At 40.2% G+C, this 16,282-nt stretch overlaps 1 protein-coding gene across 5 annotated transcripts in view; it reads right to left on the bottom strand.

Annotated features, from left to right (window-relative positions):
• diaph2 (diaphanous-related formin 2) overlaps window positions 1–16,282 on the bottom strand; it is a 449,753-nt gene that overhangs the window by 271,783 nt on the left and 161,688 nt on the right. For all 5 annotated transcript variants that reach the window (XM_074649328.1, XM_074649329.1, XM_074649331.1 and 2 more), the window contains one exon: window positions 10,902–11,016. In XM_074649328.1, coding sequence (XP_074505429.1) covers window positions 10,902–11,016 — 115 coding nt within the window. The remainder of the gene's footprint in view (window positions 1–10,901; window positions 11,017–16,282) is intronic.

Below are 16,282 nucleotides of genomic sequence, written 5' to 3'. Positions count from 1 at the left end.
TCAGGTGACTGTTGATCCCACTCTGTAATCAGACTGATCTGTCTACCTCACTCTCCCTTTGCCTCATCTCAACCTTTTCTGTCCGTGCGGTAATTTACCTCGCCGTGGAGAAGTCATGATTGTTTATATTCAAGCAGGCACCATCTTGAACACGCAGGACTCTTGTTTGTTTACCCGTCCTGTATGTGACATCACGGTTGTTCTCTTTCCCCCCGGTATCCTCCGTCTCTTCTCTTGTCCCTTTCCAGCCAGATTGGCTGCGGAGTGTCGCCCCCCCTGGCCCACTAGTAGTCACAAACCAATTCCACCAAAGACAAATTAAACTTAATGCCATGTAGCAAACTCAGCGGGCTACTGTGTACTGTCAGGCATTGTGTTAGCCAGTGGAGACACCTTTTTCTTTTTTTTAATCTGTATGGAAATCATCAGTCAACATGGAGCCGGATCCTCGGCACATTTGGAGAGGTCGGAGTTAGACGAGAACTGTAAAATTGAGATACTTGTAAAACATTTGCAATTACAACTGATGAATTCTGTTAACTGCGTGGCCAACAGAGTTTGTGTTCGATCTCATTTAAGAAGAGATTATGAAATACAGCGGGTGGTTGAGTTGTAACAGCTTGAAAAACAAACCGGGTCTACAGGCCTTACAGAGGAAAAAGATACCAACCATTGCTTAAGTAGAAGAAAAGCTATCCGCCCCTGAAATTAATACCTGACAAGAAGAGTGAAAACAAAGCTGTATAAGTTGCTTGTTGAGTGTCACTAAAACACTCTGCCACTATAGAAATGTGGGAAGAAATCAGAGCAATAGAAAATCTATATCTCTAATTAGTGACATAGCTTTAGATTTTAACCATTTTCTATAAATAGTTACACACTGAAAAGGACTAAAATAGTCACTCCTGATTGCAAATAACCAAGACTCAAGGCTTCAATTCAGCAGTCCACAAGCATATGGGTGACGTCACTGTAACTATGTCCACATTTTTTATACAGTCTATGGCAACATGGCACTAAAAACTTTTACAAACTTTCCATCCCTCTCATGCATGACTCAGAAATGTCCACACAGCGAACAGTGAACCATCGCACATCGAGCATGCCCTATAAAAACCCACTGCTCTTCTACTCATACTTCTGAGCTGGATTAGATATGCACTCCATACGCTGCTGTCTGGGATCATGGGGGTGAGTTAATGAAGCTCCGCCGGGGCTTTTCCATGTGAAAAGCTCCAGTGACAGCGCTGACATTGTCCTCGTTTTAAACGCAAGTCCCATTGTTAATAAGCATCCTATCACTCAATTAGGCAGGCACGCAGACACTAAATACTTACGAGAGGATGACACACACACACACACAAAAGCACGCACAAACTGAACACATCCTCCCTTTTGTTTTTTAAAACCAAATATCACTTGAATATATTAGATACAGGTTCATATTTTCTATGGTGGTGGGAAGAGGATGGTTGTTATTATGCATGATATAACAAATATGGTAATTCTGGTAAATGCCATGTAATGGAAATGGTGAGGGGACATGGTCAAGGTCTTGATGTGAAAGCACAAACACAATATGCAAGGCCTCAAAAATAAATGGAAGTTTAACATTTAGCTATCAAAATGAATTATGTTTTTAGTTAATAAATTCAGGATGAAGTTCAGGAACTTCTCCTGGGTACTCAGGGTGATTTTGTTTGAGTCACTTCCCGGAGTTTTTTGTCTCAGTGTCCTTGCTCGAAATGTATCTGTATTCAGTATACGAAACACACGTGTACCTTGGTATATGGGTTGTCTAAAGCTCTTTCCACTGAACAGAAAACCCACTAACATCTGGATTTGGCCTTCAGTGGGAAAGGTTACGATCGGCATTCATTCCCGGGACAAATGACTCTGCAGTCTTCACGGTATTTATCAGCTCCAGCTCCGATCGGCAATGATGGAAACATGTAGAACCTTCGAAAGAGTAATTTTATCTCGCTGATCGTGGTAAAATACATTCCATTTAAACTTGACAAAAACAAAATAAAACTCATCAAAACCATCTTGGTTATTCTTTCCACTGTTCCAACAATTACCAGCTCTGGTTTGACAGTTTGAAAGCGAGACTGAATAAGTAATAAAATAAGTAACCACTGAAACATTTTCACTGTTTAGTAACCCTGCTTCCGGTGCCGGCCAGCATGTCTGTGATGTCAAACGTGACACACCAGGAAAAAAAAAAGCCCAATGCAACAGTACGGCATACTCACAATGGGACAGGATTTATCACCTATTTTTAGCTTGTTTTCCCGTTTTTAAAAAACCTGCAAATACGTGCTAATTTGGGTTTGAAAAGGGAATAGGTGTAGAAAACATTCCCAGTAAGAGGAAGATGCAGAAAACGCTTGTGCAATAGGAAGAAACTAATACAAAAATAATGTGAGAGAAATGAATAAGTACTTAAATATATATTTGATAAGTAACAAGACAAACTGAGAAACAAATATATACTTTGAGGGCCAGTGGAGAATTAGATTAAAAAGACAACACAGACAGATTGAAATATCCCAAACGTGTTAGATGAGATTTTCCAGCAAGCAGAGAAAGAAATAAAATATTTAGATGCACAGGGGATATTTATTTTTGAAGAGACAGATTTTGATGAACATTACGGTGTACCTGAAGGCACATAAAAGTTAGCAGGGTGTAAGACTCGGAAGGCTGTAAGCGGCAGGTATCAAGGAAAGCTAATATTCAGAGGGCTAAAGTTAAAGTGCACTGTGATAGCCAGAATGGCTCTCATCTGAGAAGAGAAGATTAAAATCAGTGGGACATCACAGCGAGGTAATATGAAGTAGGAATGAGAGGAAATCGCTCTCGCTCGCTCTCCCTCCCCTCTCACCGACACAGATGCACACGCACATAATATAGTCTCCTACAATAAACCAATTACATGTCATTAATATTTAAGGGCCTAATTTCCATTCATATGTGATATATTAAAAATGTGCAGGGATGAGCAAGGAAAAAGGGCTGACCCTGAGATATTCAGAGTGGGCTGGCTGCCCCAAACAGAGAGGAATGAACATCAGGGTGTTTTGTGTTTTAGTGAGACAAATGTCTCCTGCCTGTGCCAGCAATTAATGTCCTATCTTCTAAAATGAGGAACATGGAACCAATTGAGGCCTCTCTTTTTCCAAAATGGGATAATATCCTCTTTGGTTTGCTTCTAGTAATAAAGGACATTTAATCCAGAGTGCATGATTTACTGGTGTGAGTAAAAGGTCTTGGGTCATCTACACAATTCACCAAAGGGAAGCATCTCTCCACTCACAGACACTGATGACAGTTTACAAAATGAGTATGTGGTAAAATGCCAACTGTGATCGTGTTTGTGGGAGACGGAGGCTGTTAAACAATGAGAAGGAGGGGGGGTTGTTTTTTACTGGGCTGGCCCTGACTCCAGATGGACACTGTCAGGTCCAAAGAGATGATTTCAGAAGCAAGCAGAGAAACATGAGATAAGAGCAGAGAAAGGGAGCGATGTCAGGAGAAGAAAAGCCGAGGATAAAGACGCGGAGGAAGCCGCCTTGGCGAACGCTCCCTCCTCTCAATTAACGGAATCAGTAATAAACAGCCTTGCTCTCCGGGGACACGAGGAAAACCATCGAGCCCGACTTCCCAACACTTTGACATACAACGTATCAAAAGCTTATCGTTGTACACACGCTATTAATACAAGGCAGACTATTCCACAGTGGGCTGCAGTGTCTTGAGTTGAGCTTAAACTCATTAGACAAAAGCCTTTATTACATTGCGACTATCTGAGGAGGCAGAGCTCCAACAGCAGTCTTGGGATATATTTTTCAAGAGCAACAAGCTTTTCAAAGGTTTCTATCAACAAGACGTATTGTTAGTGAGTGAATACAGCTTAACAGGATTAAAATATGTTGAGTGACACTTATTGTTGCTACTGTGTTCTGTGAGCCAAAACTTGTATCGTAGACTTGTATTGAACATACACTGTAAGGGCCCCGAGAGCACAGTGTGCTGGTCAGCAACAGTTTTCTTGCCTGACTGAGAGGTTGGCGAGTGTCATGTGGGGTGGCCGACCATGCGTGAGTGTGTTTGATCTGGTGGCCGGGTCAGCCCTGATGTTAACAGAGTTATTAGGGGACTTATTAGGGAGAGTCAGAGAGCCAGCTAAACCCCCCACTGATTCCATCATTACTGCTGTTGTGGCAGGGTCATTACCGCCCTGCTGCTGGGGCTTTGTAGCAAGGATTGAGAATCTGCTGGTGTCGCACACCACATTGGCTCAGTGGGGGGAGGATGTGTGTGTGTGTGTGTGTGTGTGTGTGTGTGTGTGTGTGTGTGTGTGTGTGTGTGTGTGTGTGTGTGTGTGTGTGTGTGTGTGTGTGTGCGTGGGTTGTGAGTTGTAAGGACAGAGGTAAAGGAAAATGGGTGTCAGAGTGAGGAGAACTCCTGAGGGATTTGATCAAATCCCATGTGATGAGGGGGTGGATGACTGCAGCCATCTCTTGTAGTAAGGTTTTAACCAAGTTACCTTTCCAGGGCTGACCTTTACAGGCACAGCAGAACAGAACATGATGGTGTGGTGACAAAATAAAATAAAGTGTTAAAAGTCAAAAGCAGGGCTGGCCTCGACCAAAGAAATTCTTACTTGACAAACACTCATACGATTTGGTCGACTAATCGATTAGTTGATTTAATTAACAGATCTGAGTTTTTCCACAAAGAATCACACACCACCACAGCAACACAGATGTGCTCATAAGTTTCTTAATAACTAGAAGAAATAAGTCATTCAACATGACAAAAGCATAAAACAACCCCGACCAAAATGGCCAATTAGTCGACTAATCCAGTAGTCTTCCAGGGGCTCCCCAAAAAAGGGGAATCATTTATTGTCACTATAATACCATCCCTATGTAACACAATGACAGAATATATGTCTATTTTGGTCATGGGTTTCATGCACTTTCTGTAATAAAACATCTAAAAGCAAAAATGATATCCGATGGGGGACAAAAATCGTATCAAATGGGCTCTGTGTTCTAGTTTCTGTAAATGTACGGGTCCTTGATGTGAAAGAGTTTGGGAACCAGTGGTCTGATTGACTAAGAGGAGGCAGCCCTAGTTAAACGATCACATTAAACAGTTAAAAAGTTGCAGTAATAAATAAAATAGACATCAGTAAAACATGATGTGCGAGATTCTCTCAGCAGAACTCCCTTGATATTCACTACTACACCATTTAACACCATCGATTCCTCTCTTTCTTTCTCTTTCTTTCTCTCGACCAATTTTTTGATTTATTTCCAAAAGGTGCTGTTTGGTTTGGTAACACTTCTCCCGTCCCCTCCGGTCATATTCACCACAAGCACTTGGCTAAGCATGTTCATTAGTTGCCTCGCCATCATTAACACCGAGGCATGCTGGGAAAGAAAGTCCCAATGACCCTGCTCAGAGGGGTAGGATGCAGCCCTCTGATTCCTCCTTCAGGACGTACATACATCTTCATTAGGCCTCTGTGTCTCTCTGCAGAAGTATGAGTGTCATTGACTTTCAAAAGTGTATTCATTTACTGGGCTACACAACATCAACAACCCCCTTGATGAAACCTTAGATGTTGGGATATATTCATGTTTACGACATGACTGCAGCCCCTGAATATATGAATTCACCTCACAGTGACATCATCAGTAGTGGTTTAATATTTACTTAATATTGCCAAAGTTGAAATATACAGTGCACTCAGGGATTTCAGTTGTTGTTGAGTGCCCTTCCTCCTTTCATTGTGTTGTTTCTGCTGAAAAGCCTCGACATCGGCATTACAAAGTGGCATATGCCCTTTGTCCGTCAGCAATTGGTGCGTGCAATGGAGGAAACATTTTGGAAGAAAGGGGGTGTGAAGTTTGCCAACATCAATCTTGTTTCAAATTGAACTGCAAAGTTCCAGCTGAATGAATTGCCTTTCAAATGCAGCAGGCCATGGCTACACACATTCAATCCCGAAGTGAATCTGATTTGATCCCAAGAGCCATACAAAGGCACAACCCACTGATTGATAAAGCGCACTGAGGGGAGATGAGGGTAAAAGAAAAAAGAGAGAGGCAAGTCAATGGCGGAGAGGGTAAAGAAAGAGAGAGACGCCGATACAGTCAAGCAGAGGTAGAAAAGGGGGGAAAGGACAAGAGAGAGAAAGCAAAAGGGGAACAAAAACTGTTTTAATGTGAAATAAAATAACTGACGTGGCCAGGTTGATCTACAGTGTCTATTTAATGTCTGGTACATAAGTTCAAAAGTTGTGAAAAGCCAGGGTGGTGAGCGAGAGCAAATAGAGAGGCGTGTCTCTGATAACAGATCGCTCAGCTCTATGCGTGGGTGGTAACAATTTTCCGATCACAAAGCACTTGATGGTGCCAAAGGTTTTAACCTTCGGCACCATCAAGTGCTTTGTGATGTACCTGCCTTGACATCCGTGACTGAGGTGCAGCTTTAAGTGCAACACATTTTCAACTCGCAGGAGAAAGGCTGCTACATTTTCCCACACGAGAACTCCATGCAGCACGTAATATATAAATATTAGAATTACAAAGAGGATTAATGCTCACTGTATAGCAGCTACAGAACCACGTTAACAGCTGAAAACAAGATGTATCACTGAGGTGTACTTTAAATTAACAAAAAGGCTTCGTTCTCATTTTTACTGCAACAGGGTTTCATTAGCTTAAACTGGAAGGATGAATCACTGTCTTTAATGGTATATCAGCACAGCAGCAACATTATTACTTATTTTATATATGTGAAAACGCAATAATAACACTAATTAGTTTTATTGCCATTCATTTCTTTAATGCATTAATGCAACTTACGATTTTTAGGTTGTAGCAGTGAAGATACTGACATCAACTAGAAAACCTAAGGAATCCATTGGTACCAACCGTGACTTGTTAGGTATGTTTGTCGAGAAGGAGGCTAAATAACGCTCCAAATTTACGCAAAATTTTGGTGAGGAAAAACTGTCATGGCCATTTTCAAAGGGGTCCCTTGACCTCTGACCTCAAGATATGTGAATGTAAATGGGTTCTCTGGGTACCCACGAGTCTCCCCTTTACAGACATGCCCACTTTATGATAATCACATGCAGTTTTGGGGCAAGTCAAGTCATTGTCAGCACACTGACACACTGACAGCTGTTGTCACCTGTTGGGCTGTAGTTTCCATGTTATGATTTGAGCATATATGTTATGCTAAATGCAGTACCTGTGAGGGTTTCTGGACAATATTTGTAATTATTGTGTGTTGTTAATTGATTTCCAGCAATAAATATATAAATAAATTTGCATGAATCAAGCATATTTGCCCACTCCCATGTTGATAAGAGTATTACTTGACAAATCTCCCTCCAAGGTACATTTTGAACCGATAAAAGATGTGTGATTAATTTGGAATTAATCGCACTTAACTATGGACAATCATGCGATTAATTGCGATTAAATATCTTAATCGATGGACAGTCCTAGAAAATAATTACCTAAACTGCCTCTTGTAAATATCCATTGTATTCTGCAGAGCTACTTTGTTAAATGCAACGGACATTGTTGGTTACATACAGTTGTTATAATGGACATGTCCAGTGTCTTCGATCTGTGATTTACTGTAGATGGACGGTTAAATTGGTTACTTTAAAACGTGTGGTTTCCTCTGCCGCCACGAAGTGAGATACAAATTGATGCTGCCAGTGTGATCAGTGTCATGTCGATGGCCCTCAGACCCAATAACTGACATACATGTTGAATTTTTAATCAGGCCAAAGAACCATCACATAATAAATGACAACGAAAAAAAAAATACAAAGGCACTTTTAGAAGATTGAAGCTGAGGTTGAAATCCCTCTCGATTATCATTTCCTTTTCTTGGAAAAACTCATTAAACAGTGAGACTCATAAAAGCAGCAGGGGAGATGACAGTCTTGCATTCTCAGTTGTTTTAGAGGCCTCTGAGTGCAATAAGCATCTGAAAATTGGGGGCTGTTAAAGTGATTCTTTTATTTATTTTTTTATTTTACTGCTAAAGTGTTGTTCTTCAACAATGCAAGTAACAAGCAAGAATCCCAAGGAACGTGGAGTTAACAGACGCCTTTTTGCACCATTTTCTGAGGGCAGCTCTGCAGGGAAGGCATTTACACCTGCTTGCCTCATCTTTCACGATACACTAGTCCCCCGAAGTGTGCTTTACTTATAAATATCCACGTCTAAGATGTGGCAAAGATGGAAAGTACCACAAAGAAGCATAGGAAAGAAAACAACAAGTGTGTGTATGTGTGTGTTGTAAAAAAAAACGGGGGCAATATCGCAGACAAATGAAGTCGGTTTTCACCAGTGACTTGTTTGTCAAATCAGCACAAAGGATTTATGGTCCGCGGTTACAATGAGAGGTTACAATGAGAGTACAAGACCTCGGGAATTAATCTTGCAACACTCCGTCTCTCCACCTGATCCTCCGACACCGCTTTAAACTACAACCAATCCCAGTTAACCAGTTTGACTTGAGATGAAGGAGGACTCGCTACCCAAATAGGTCAGATTCAAAGCGGATATATAAGGCGGGGATCTTTTCGACAAAATGTTTAATGCTCAAGCACACTTATTGTTACATATCCTCAGACGGCATGCGTTTGAAAGATGATACCGCATGAATCATGTAACAGAGGAAAGAGGAAAAACAAATGAACTACTATCTCATTTTAGGAAAGATCCCATCTAGCACCTTTTTTTTTTGCAATACCATCTACATCAAAGCCCTTCTCATTGACTTTCAACTTCTATGACGAGGTGGGGTGGGGGGGGGGGGGGGATATCAAACATTAAACAGCATTTTTCATTCATGAGCAAATCATGTTCTCTTTCAACAATAGAGCGAAAAGAGCTGATTCAGTGAAGTCGCTGCGGGGGTAATTGATAGGGATCCAGCAAAGGTAACTCCCAGGGGAAATGCTGGATCATGAATTCCTACCCTGCCAGCGGGAACATGGACTATCTATAGAGCTTTTTTTATAAAACCCCAGTGGGTGAGAAAGTGAATTTAATAAAGAATTTAAAAGGACATTTAAAGCTGAATTAAAGCCATGTGTCTTTATTCCCCGAATGGTAAGTCGTATTTAATTTCAAGAATCTATCTGAAGGTGTGTTTTATAGCAGGTGTGCTCTGCAAACATGCTGATTTACTAACACTAAATATTAAATGTATCTCCCGCAATAAAAATCAAATATCAGAATGAAAATTTAAATTATTAAATAAGTATAGAGTGGTGCAGGTTTTTTTGTAGGCCAACTCGGAAATAAGAATCACACGGGTTCCCTCGACAAAAAGACAATGGCTTTTTTTATTTATTTATTGCAGAAAATAAGCTCTGTGGCAAGCTCTGTTTCTTTGTGTTTGAAAATTACATCAATTACATCACATTTCTTTAACGCAGCCTTTAAAACCAGTAAAAACATTTATGCCATATCACGATATTTTAATATAAAATATCTCAGACGATATCTAGTCTTGTATCATGATATCAATATTATATCGATATGTTGCCCTGCCCTAAATATATGATATAAAAACGTTAAAACTTATTAAGCTTGTGTTAACCACAGACCTTATTTCAGGCATCTAACTAAAAACCCATTCAAAAAATCCCATTGACTTCGAGACGAGGGAACCGGAAATGGTAAAATGCTAACTCATTTCCAGGTTTTAGGGACTCATTCCTGCACCACTCTATTGCAAAGGTGTCAAAAATGTCCGACTCAATTACTCCGAATGAAATGTCAGAGCACGAGTTGAAACATAAAATGTCTGGCAGATATCCTCGTGGAGAAAGGCGAGAGAGGCCTATCCCTGCAACTTCATTAAGCCTCACAACAACGGCTCCTTCCATCTGTATGATGCCGGTAAAGCACCTCGCGGCAGCTGAGGCAAAATTGCTATTTATTTCACAGAACAAAAGAGAGTCAAGTCTAGTTTGTAGACCTGGAGGCTGTGAGAAAGACGGAGCAAAGAAGCTGCTGGCGGGCTGACTGGTGTCCAAACAGACGGTGGGGATATGGGCAAAGTTGGAGGATTCTGTATAGTTATGTCCACACACCCTGACAGAGCTCAGATTTGACTGCTCTGCGCTTGACAGAGCTCTGACTTCTCCCCTCCCACTGCTGCTGGAATTAGAGGGGTGTACTACACACACACACACTGTCAAATAAGTGGAAAAACACTCAAATTGCCAAGGGAGGAATACATCAAGTGCCTTCACACACCCTTTTTCCATACAAAAAAACAAACTTGCTCTGTACTGCTTGTGTTATTCATCAGCATGTTAGGTAGCCTGGTTGTGTATCTGAGAAACAAACTGGCCGGGACAAGAAAACTCCCAGAGCTTCCTTCACAAAAACCTCCCGTCTTCCCCGACGGAGGATTGGCCTACTGGACTGGAAAAGGCAAGAAGCAAACCAAGCAGAACTGCTCTCGGTTCACACATATACGTGCAAGTTCAAGTCGGTGCACATCCACGTCGTGCACACACACAAAAACACTGATCTGAAACTACTCAATGGGTACAAAGAGCGTGCAGCCACAAACACATAACAAACACTGCAGCAAAGGGTGCATGGGTGTCTCTAATTGGCACAGATATTTGACTTGAGAGCACACATAGATGGTGTTGAGATCCAGTGGGAAAAGTGTTTGGTTTTAAGATAATTAACATTTCAGTGAGAAAAAATGGCTTCTTAAAAGTGTCACAAGATGAAAGTGGCTTGGCATCTATTGCCTCAGAGGCTAAATGAAGCATGTGTGTGTAGATTAATTAAGGACGGGGTTGAAGAGAGATGACGCCTCCTTACCTTTGCTCTGCGAGGAGAAGCAGAGGGAGAGCTGAGCAAATAGGTCAGGATTCTCAAACTTCTCTTCTTTGACTTTGATCCAGAAGCAATTCTCTGCCATTTCCTGAGGCACTATCTGCAATGACACAAGGATTCCATTATCACCACAATCAGAGACCGCCATTCCACCAACCTGCCACTCAAAAAGTTCTCCTCACTGGAGATGGGGTTTGTGTGTGTGTTTTTTTTTATGTGTGCGGACCGACGCACACGTGTCCTTGTGTGTGCATCCTGAAGCATCTGAGGGGCAAACACAACAAACAAAAAAAGAAGGAGCCTGCAGGGTTACATATGTTCTTTTTCATGAGACGCATGAATATGACCTCGTCACAGTGATGATGTGTGGATGAACCCTGACAGAACCATTCACATCGAAACTCTTGTTGACCTCTCCTGAAATGAATGAAATACGCAAATTTTTCCAGTTTGCAGCACGAAACCTGAGCAACCCTGTTTATACACTCCTCCTACCTGAAACAACAAAGTCTCTAAGAAGCAACCAAGCGCCTACACACACTGAGGGTGCTAGCAGGCCACAGGGATGTCTTCCATTCCCTCCACACACCGCTCGGCAGACAAGAGAGTACAGACAGAGAGATTCAGACATAAACAAACCCATCTGACATGTTGCAGTTATTACCGCTGTACTGCAGCTAATAATGTGTGTGACACTACAATCTGCTGTACGTTGCGTTAAGTGTTATGGTGAGAGCTCTTATCAAGGGCCTGGACTAGCAGTTGGCCTATTGCACCGCTGCCGTTAACCTCCTTACAACCACAGTAATTACACACAGGGAGAGGTGGAAGTGCAACACTTATGCAATGCAGACAGATATTCCCAGCTGATGCTGGGCAATCATTCCCAGAGCCATATAGAAACGGCGGTAAGTGTAATAGTGGTCACACAATGGCAACAATAATGGGAGGCTTATAAAATGTTTAACATGAGCTGGTGTTGGTGTTGAATGTAGATAACCTCTGTACTCTTGTTTCTCATACGACCCACTCAAAATCCTATTCAGAGAAAGTGGCGAAACACCAAATTGTGATGTAACAAAAAATTAATCAATATAATGATTCATTTAATTCACTACCAAAACTCCTACTATACCTACTGCACCTACAACAACACCACTAGTACTACTAAGAAAAGATAAACCTACTGTATATTCATCCAGACAGGAAATATGGTACTACTACTACTACTAATGGTACTGTAGTAATAATAATATTATTAATAATAATAATAATAATAATAATAAATGTAGCATATCCAGCTACAGCTCATGTTATAGCAGTCCTGATCGTTAAAGTCCCGAGCAATTCCCTTTTATTTACAGAATACATTATAATATTTTTCCCGGTCTACAAAACTGTAAAATTAAAAAATTTGCAAAATATGTACTGTTAATTCAGTTATTTGAGACTTTTATTTGCCATTTGCTCAGGTACAAATGTACAAGGACATTAGAAATATTGTGCAGATCTCTCAGTCATGTCAAAAAGAAATGCTTATCTGAATTACATAATTAAATGCTATAAAATGTGTATGATACTGCAAAGCTATTCTCAATTTATTTTACATAGTTATTTACATCTATAATCTACCTTCTTCTATGTATAGATTGTCCCTCATCTAATGTGTGTAAAAAGCACAATGTATATCGAACAAATGTAATAATTGTAAAACATAATGGTGAGAAGAAAGACAGGGAAGATTGATGTAAATTAATTAAAATTTGCTGCTAACTGATTAATTAATTGGTGATTAATTGGTGATTTTGCTTCAACAGTTGACCTTACTCCACTCATTTTAAAGGCCATTTGAGATTCAACAGAAAACTAAAGACTGTTTATTATCATGTCATTGCACATGGTTACAAGTGTATTAACTCAAAATGAAATCATTGTAGTGACAAAATGTAAATAAAGGGTGTCTTCTACTGAAAAAACCTGCCAGTCCAGAAACCAAGAAATGCTATTAGCTTAGCCTGGTTTGTTTTTAACAATGAAGCTACTCAGTGTCATAGTACTCAAGATCAGCCTTCGTCTCGAGTTCCGTCTTAAGACCACTTTTTGAAAGTCTTGGTCTCGATATTGACGGCATTTTTTACTCAGTCTTGTCTCGATCTCAGACAAAGAGGATTTTATTTAAAGATCGGTCAAGACCACAACTGCGGGGATATCACGAAATTACCTGTGCACTGTCTGATTTATTGCTCATAGAAAACAAATGAAAATTCCCACAGATTTAATTCACATCTGCAATGCCTTTTGACTATTTCTCATGGTACACGTATATATATATTCACATGGCAATAAAAGAGGTGAATGGAGAGGAATCTCTGTGGTTTTCTGTGGGTATTTTTTATGGGAATGTGGATCTTTCAGATCAATTTGAGGAGAGGACCTGTGGTTTGCATGTTCCACATTTTATCTCAAGTGTGTCATACAGCGTGGGACTCGCACTGGTCTTCCACTTGAGCGACTGATTAATCGCCTTTCTAACAAGGGAGCAGGATCATTGCACAAGCAAACAAAACAATGGCGTACAAGGACTGCCTGTTGCCCCAGAGGACAAACAGAGACATCACTAACCTCAAGGAGGATATATCTGCAGTACTCTCTGATGAACTGCAGAAAAAAAGACTCATAGCTGACAGGTTTTATCGATACGGCAGCTGCACAGGCGAAAAAAGATTTCATCCATGAGCTCGGCCATTTCCACTCTCCTGTGTGGACTCACTGTCTCATCTTCCTTTGACTCGACTCAGCATGTTACTGAGACCCCCCGTCAACGTGGCCATTCCCTTCATCTTGTAATCTCCCTGGATACTGACGTCAGAGTTACTACGATACAAGATGTTGCTATTTCAGATAATTACTGTGATTTTTATGAAGTAGCCACAAAACGTGTTGATTCAAGCAGAATAACAACTTCACTGAAACATTCACCACATCAGCCATTTCTCTTCTATGCCACTAGCTTCATCATCATCCACTGAAGCTAACTGTGATGAACGTGTTGCTGCTTTTAACCACATTATGCTGGAAAGTATCATTATTGCGGCACCACCGAGAACCAACATGCTTTCTGGCCAAATTAAAGCTCCGTGGAGAAAAGTTCAACTATACCGTGTGTGTTCATGTGTTCATGTGTTCATGATGTCTGCCTTTTTTGATCTATAATATATTCTCTACTGTTACATCACTCTGTAAAGAACTTTTAATTACTTTTGTATGGTATCGTGCTATACAAATATTAACTCAAACTTGAAATAAACTTAGAGATTTTCAGAAAGTTAACGAGAATATCAGCCTTGTAAATGTGTCAAATGTGGAAGCATGTCTTTTTTATTCACTGTCAAAACACAAGTTTATTAAACAGAAAGAAATTAATAAATATTTAATTTTTCTCATAAATCTGTCAGTAATAGACACATCCTCAGTACCTTAAGAAACTAGAAAATCATACAGCTACAATAAAGCTAAAAGAAATAAAACTAAATAAATGTTGAACAAGCTCAAAAGCTTAGTGAGTGTGAAAGTGCTCAGCAATACAACCCGTAACAATCCTGTTGAAGGTTACTTTCAGAAATTGCATTTTTTCTGAACTCCTACTTTGTGAACTTAGTCAAGATAATGGCAAAAAACAACCTAACCCGCCTGGTAGTCGCTGCCCATCACCCTCTTAAAGTGAGGTGCTGAATCCAAAGTAAATATAGCACTAAAGTCACTTAGAAACTATCAAATGAAAAATGTGTCAAATGTTTTTTAAAGACCTACTCCATTTGTGACCAAAATAATTGAAGATATATTCACACACATAATTAAAGATTTTGTGTTGTAGGAAAAGAAACATTATTTTGTTATTATCTGATTATAAATAAAATAACTAACTAGAACTACCACCTCGCTGTTATATGGCTCCGCCAACCAGTCAAGTTGCAGTTTACATCGGCATCTATCCAAAATGTTATCACTGAATCATTTCATCCTATTAGACATTTGTGTTAAATTGTCATAATTCGTATATGTATTATTGCGTTATGGCAAAAAACATGTTTTGTGAGGTCACAGTGACCTTTGACCACCTAAATGAAATCAGTTCATCCTTGTCCAACTGGACAATTTGTGCCAAAGATATCGCCTTCACAAGAATGGTACGTATGGACGGACGGACAACCCGAAAAACTGAATGCATTTAGAATAGAGCATAGCTATGTTACGTGATACTATCTAATGATACCGGCCAACAGAGGCATGTATAAGGAGAAAAGAAGAGGGCCGGGACAACTGCCCTGTGTCACAACACAAGATATGTGGGGAGTTTCTAATACATGATTCCCACAGCTAATAAAGATCTCCCTGTCTGGGGTGATTAAAAACAGAAGCAAAGAGACCAATCCATTTTTTTCAGGCGTTGCTAAAATCATAGAAAACGAGGACTACAGCCTCGCTGGAACTTGTAAGTTGCTGACTATCAAAGAGTGGTCTTGTTAAAAAATATTGACATATTGAATAACCACATTAATAATTAGTCAACAGGTGTGTCATAACATTAACCTGACATTGATTTAATTGACGAATAGACAAATACACTAAGGGCCACCAATGCACTGAACACATAGCTAGTGGTTTTTTGGAGGGTAATGCTAATTTCCATTACTTAACATTCAGCCTGGTGCATACAGTAACTCTTGGGGTTTCCTGCTGGGCATGACCAGAATAAAGATGTCATCTCTATATTTGAGAAAAAGCATGTGTTGAGCTAATGAACTAACGTTGAGCGTAAACATGAGCCTGGCTCGTGGTGCTCTGTACGACAAAAGTTATCTCCTTCATCCCATAGCAGCCATGCTGCTGTTTGCTCTGCCATTCCCATATGTTTACAGATATCCTTAATTAGCACGGTATATGCATTTTATTTTTTATGTGGAATGAATATAAAATGTGCTGACTTTATCATTATTTCGTTATTTGGAAATTCAAAATTAAATTGCCAAAATAGCAGCTAGAACTCGTGTATGTGTCGTTTATTTCGGCATTTGGACTTTCCCATACTTAATCTTCACTAATAACTTTCTGCCACTGACACACAGATATGAAAGTACATGCTGGGAAAAATAACTTGATTTAAAATGCACTTAAACAGAGCTGACATTTCCCAATGTGTGCCTAAGCTGGTCTTTCCCCATGTGAGTGCCTTGTACTGCTGCTCCTGACTAAGAATTCACTGCCACCACATCCCTTGCTTCACTGGAGGACTTGTACTGTAATTGAAAATGTCAAAATATTTCTACTTTTTCCCCATTTAAAAGCTTCCCCCTACTGTGTTACTG

Source organism: Sebastes fasciatus, chromosome 10, assembly GCF_043250625.1.
Source record: "Sebastes fasciatus isolate fSebFas1 chromosome 10, fSebFas1.pri, whole genome shotgun sequence".
NCBI lineage: Eukaryota > Metazoa > Chordata > Actinopteri > Perciformes > Sebastidae > Sebastes > Sebastes fasciatus.
This window is presented reverse-complemented; position numbering and strand designations above follow the sequence as displayed.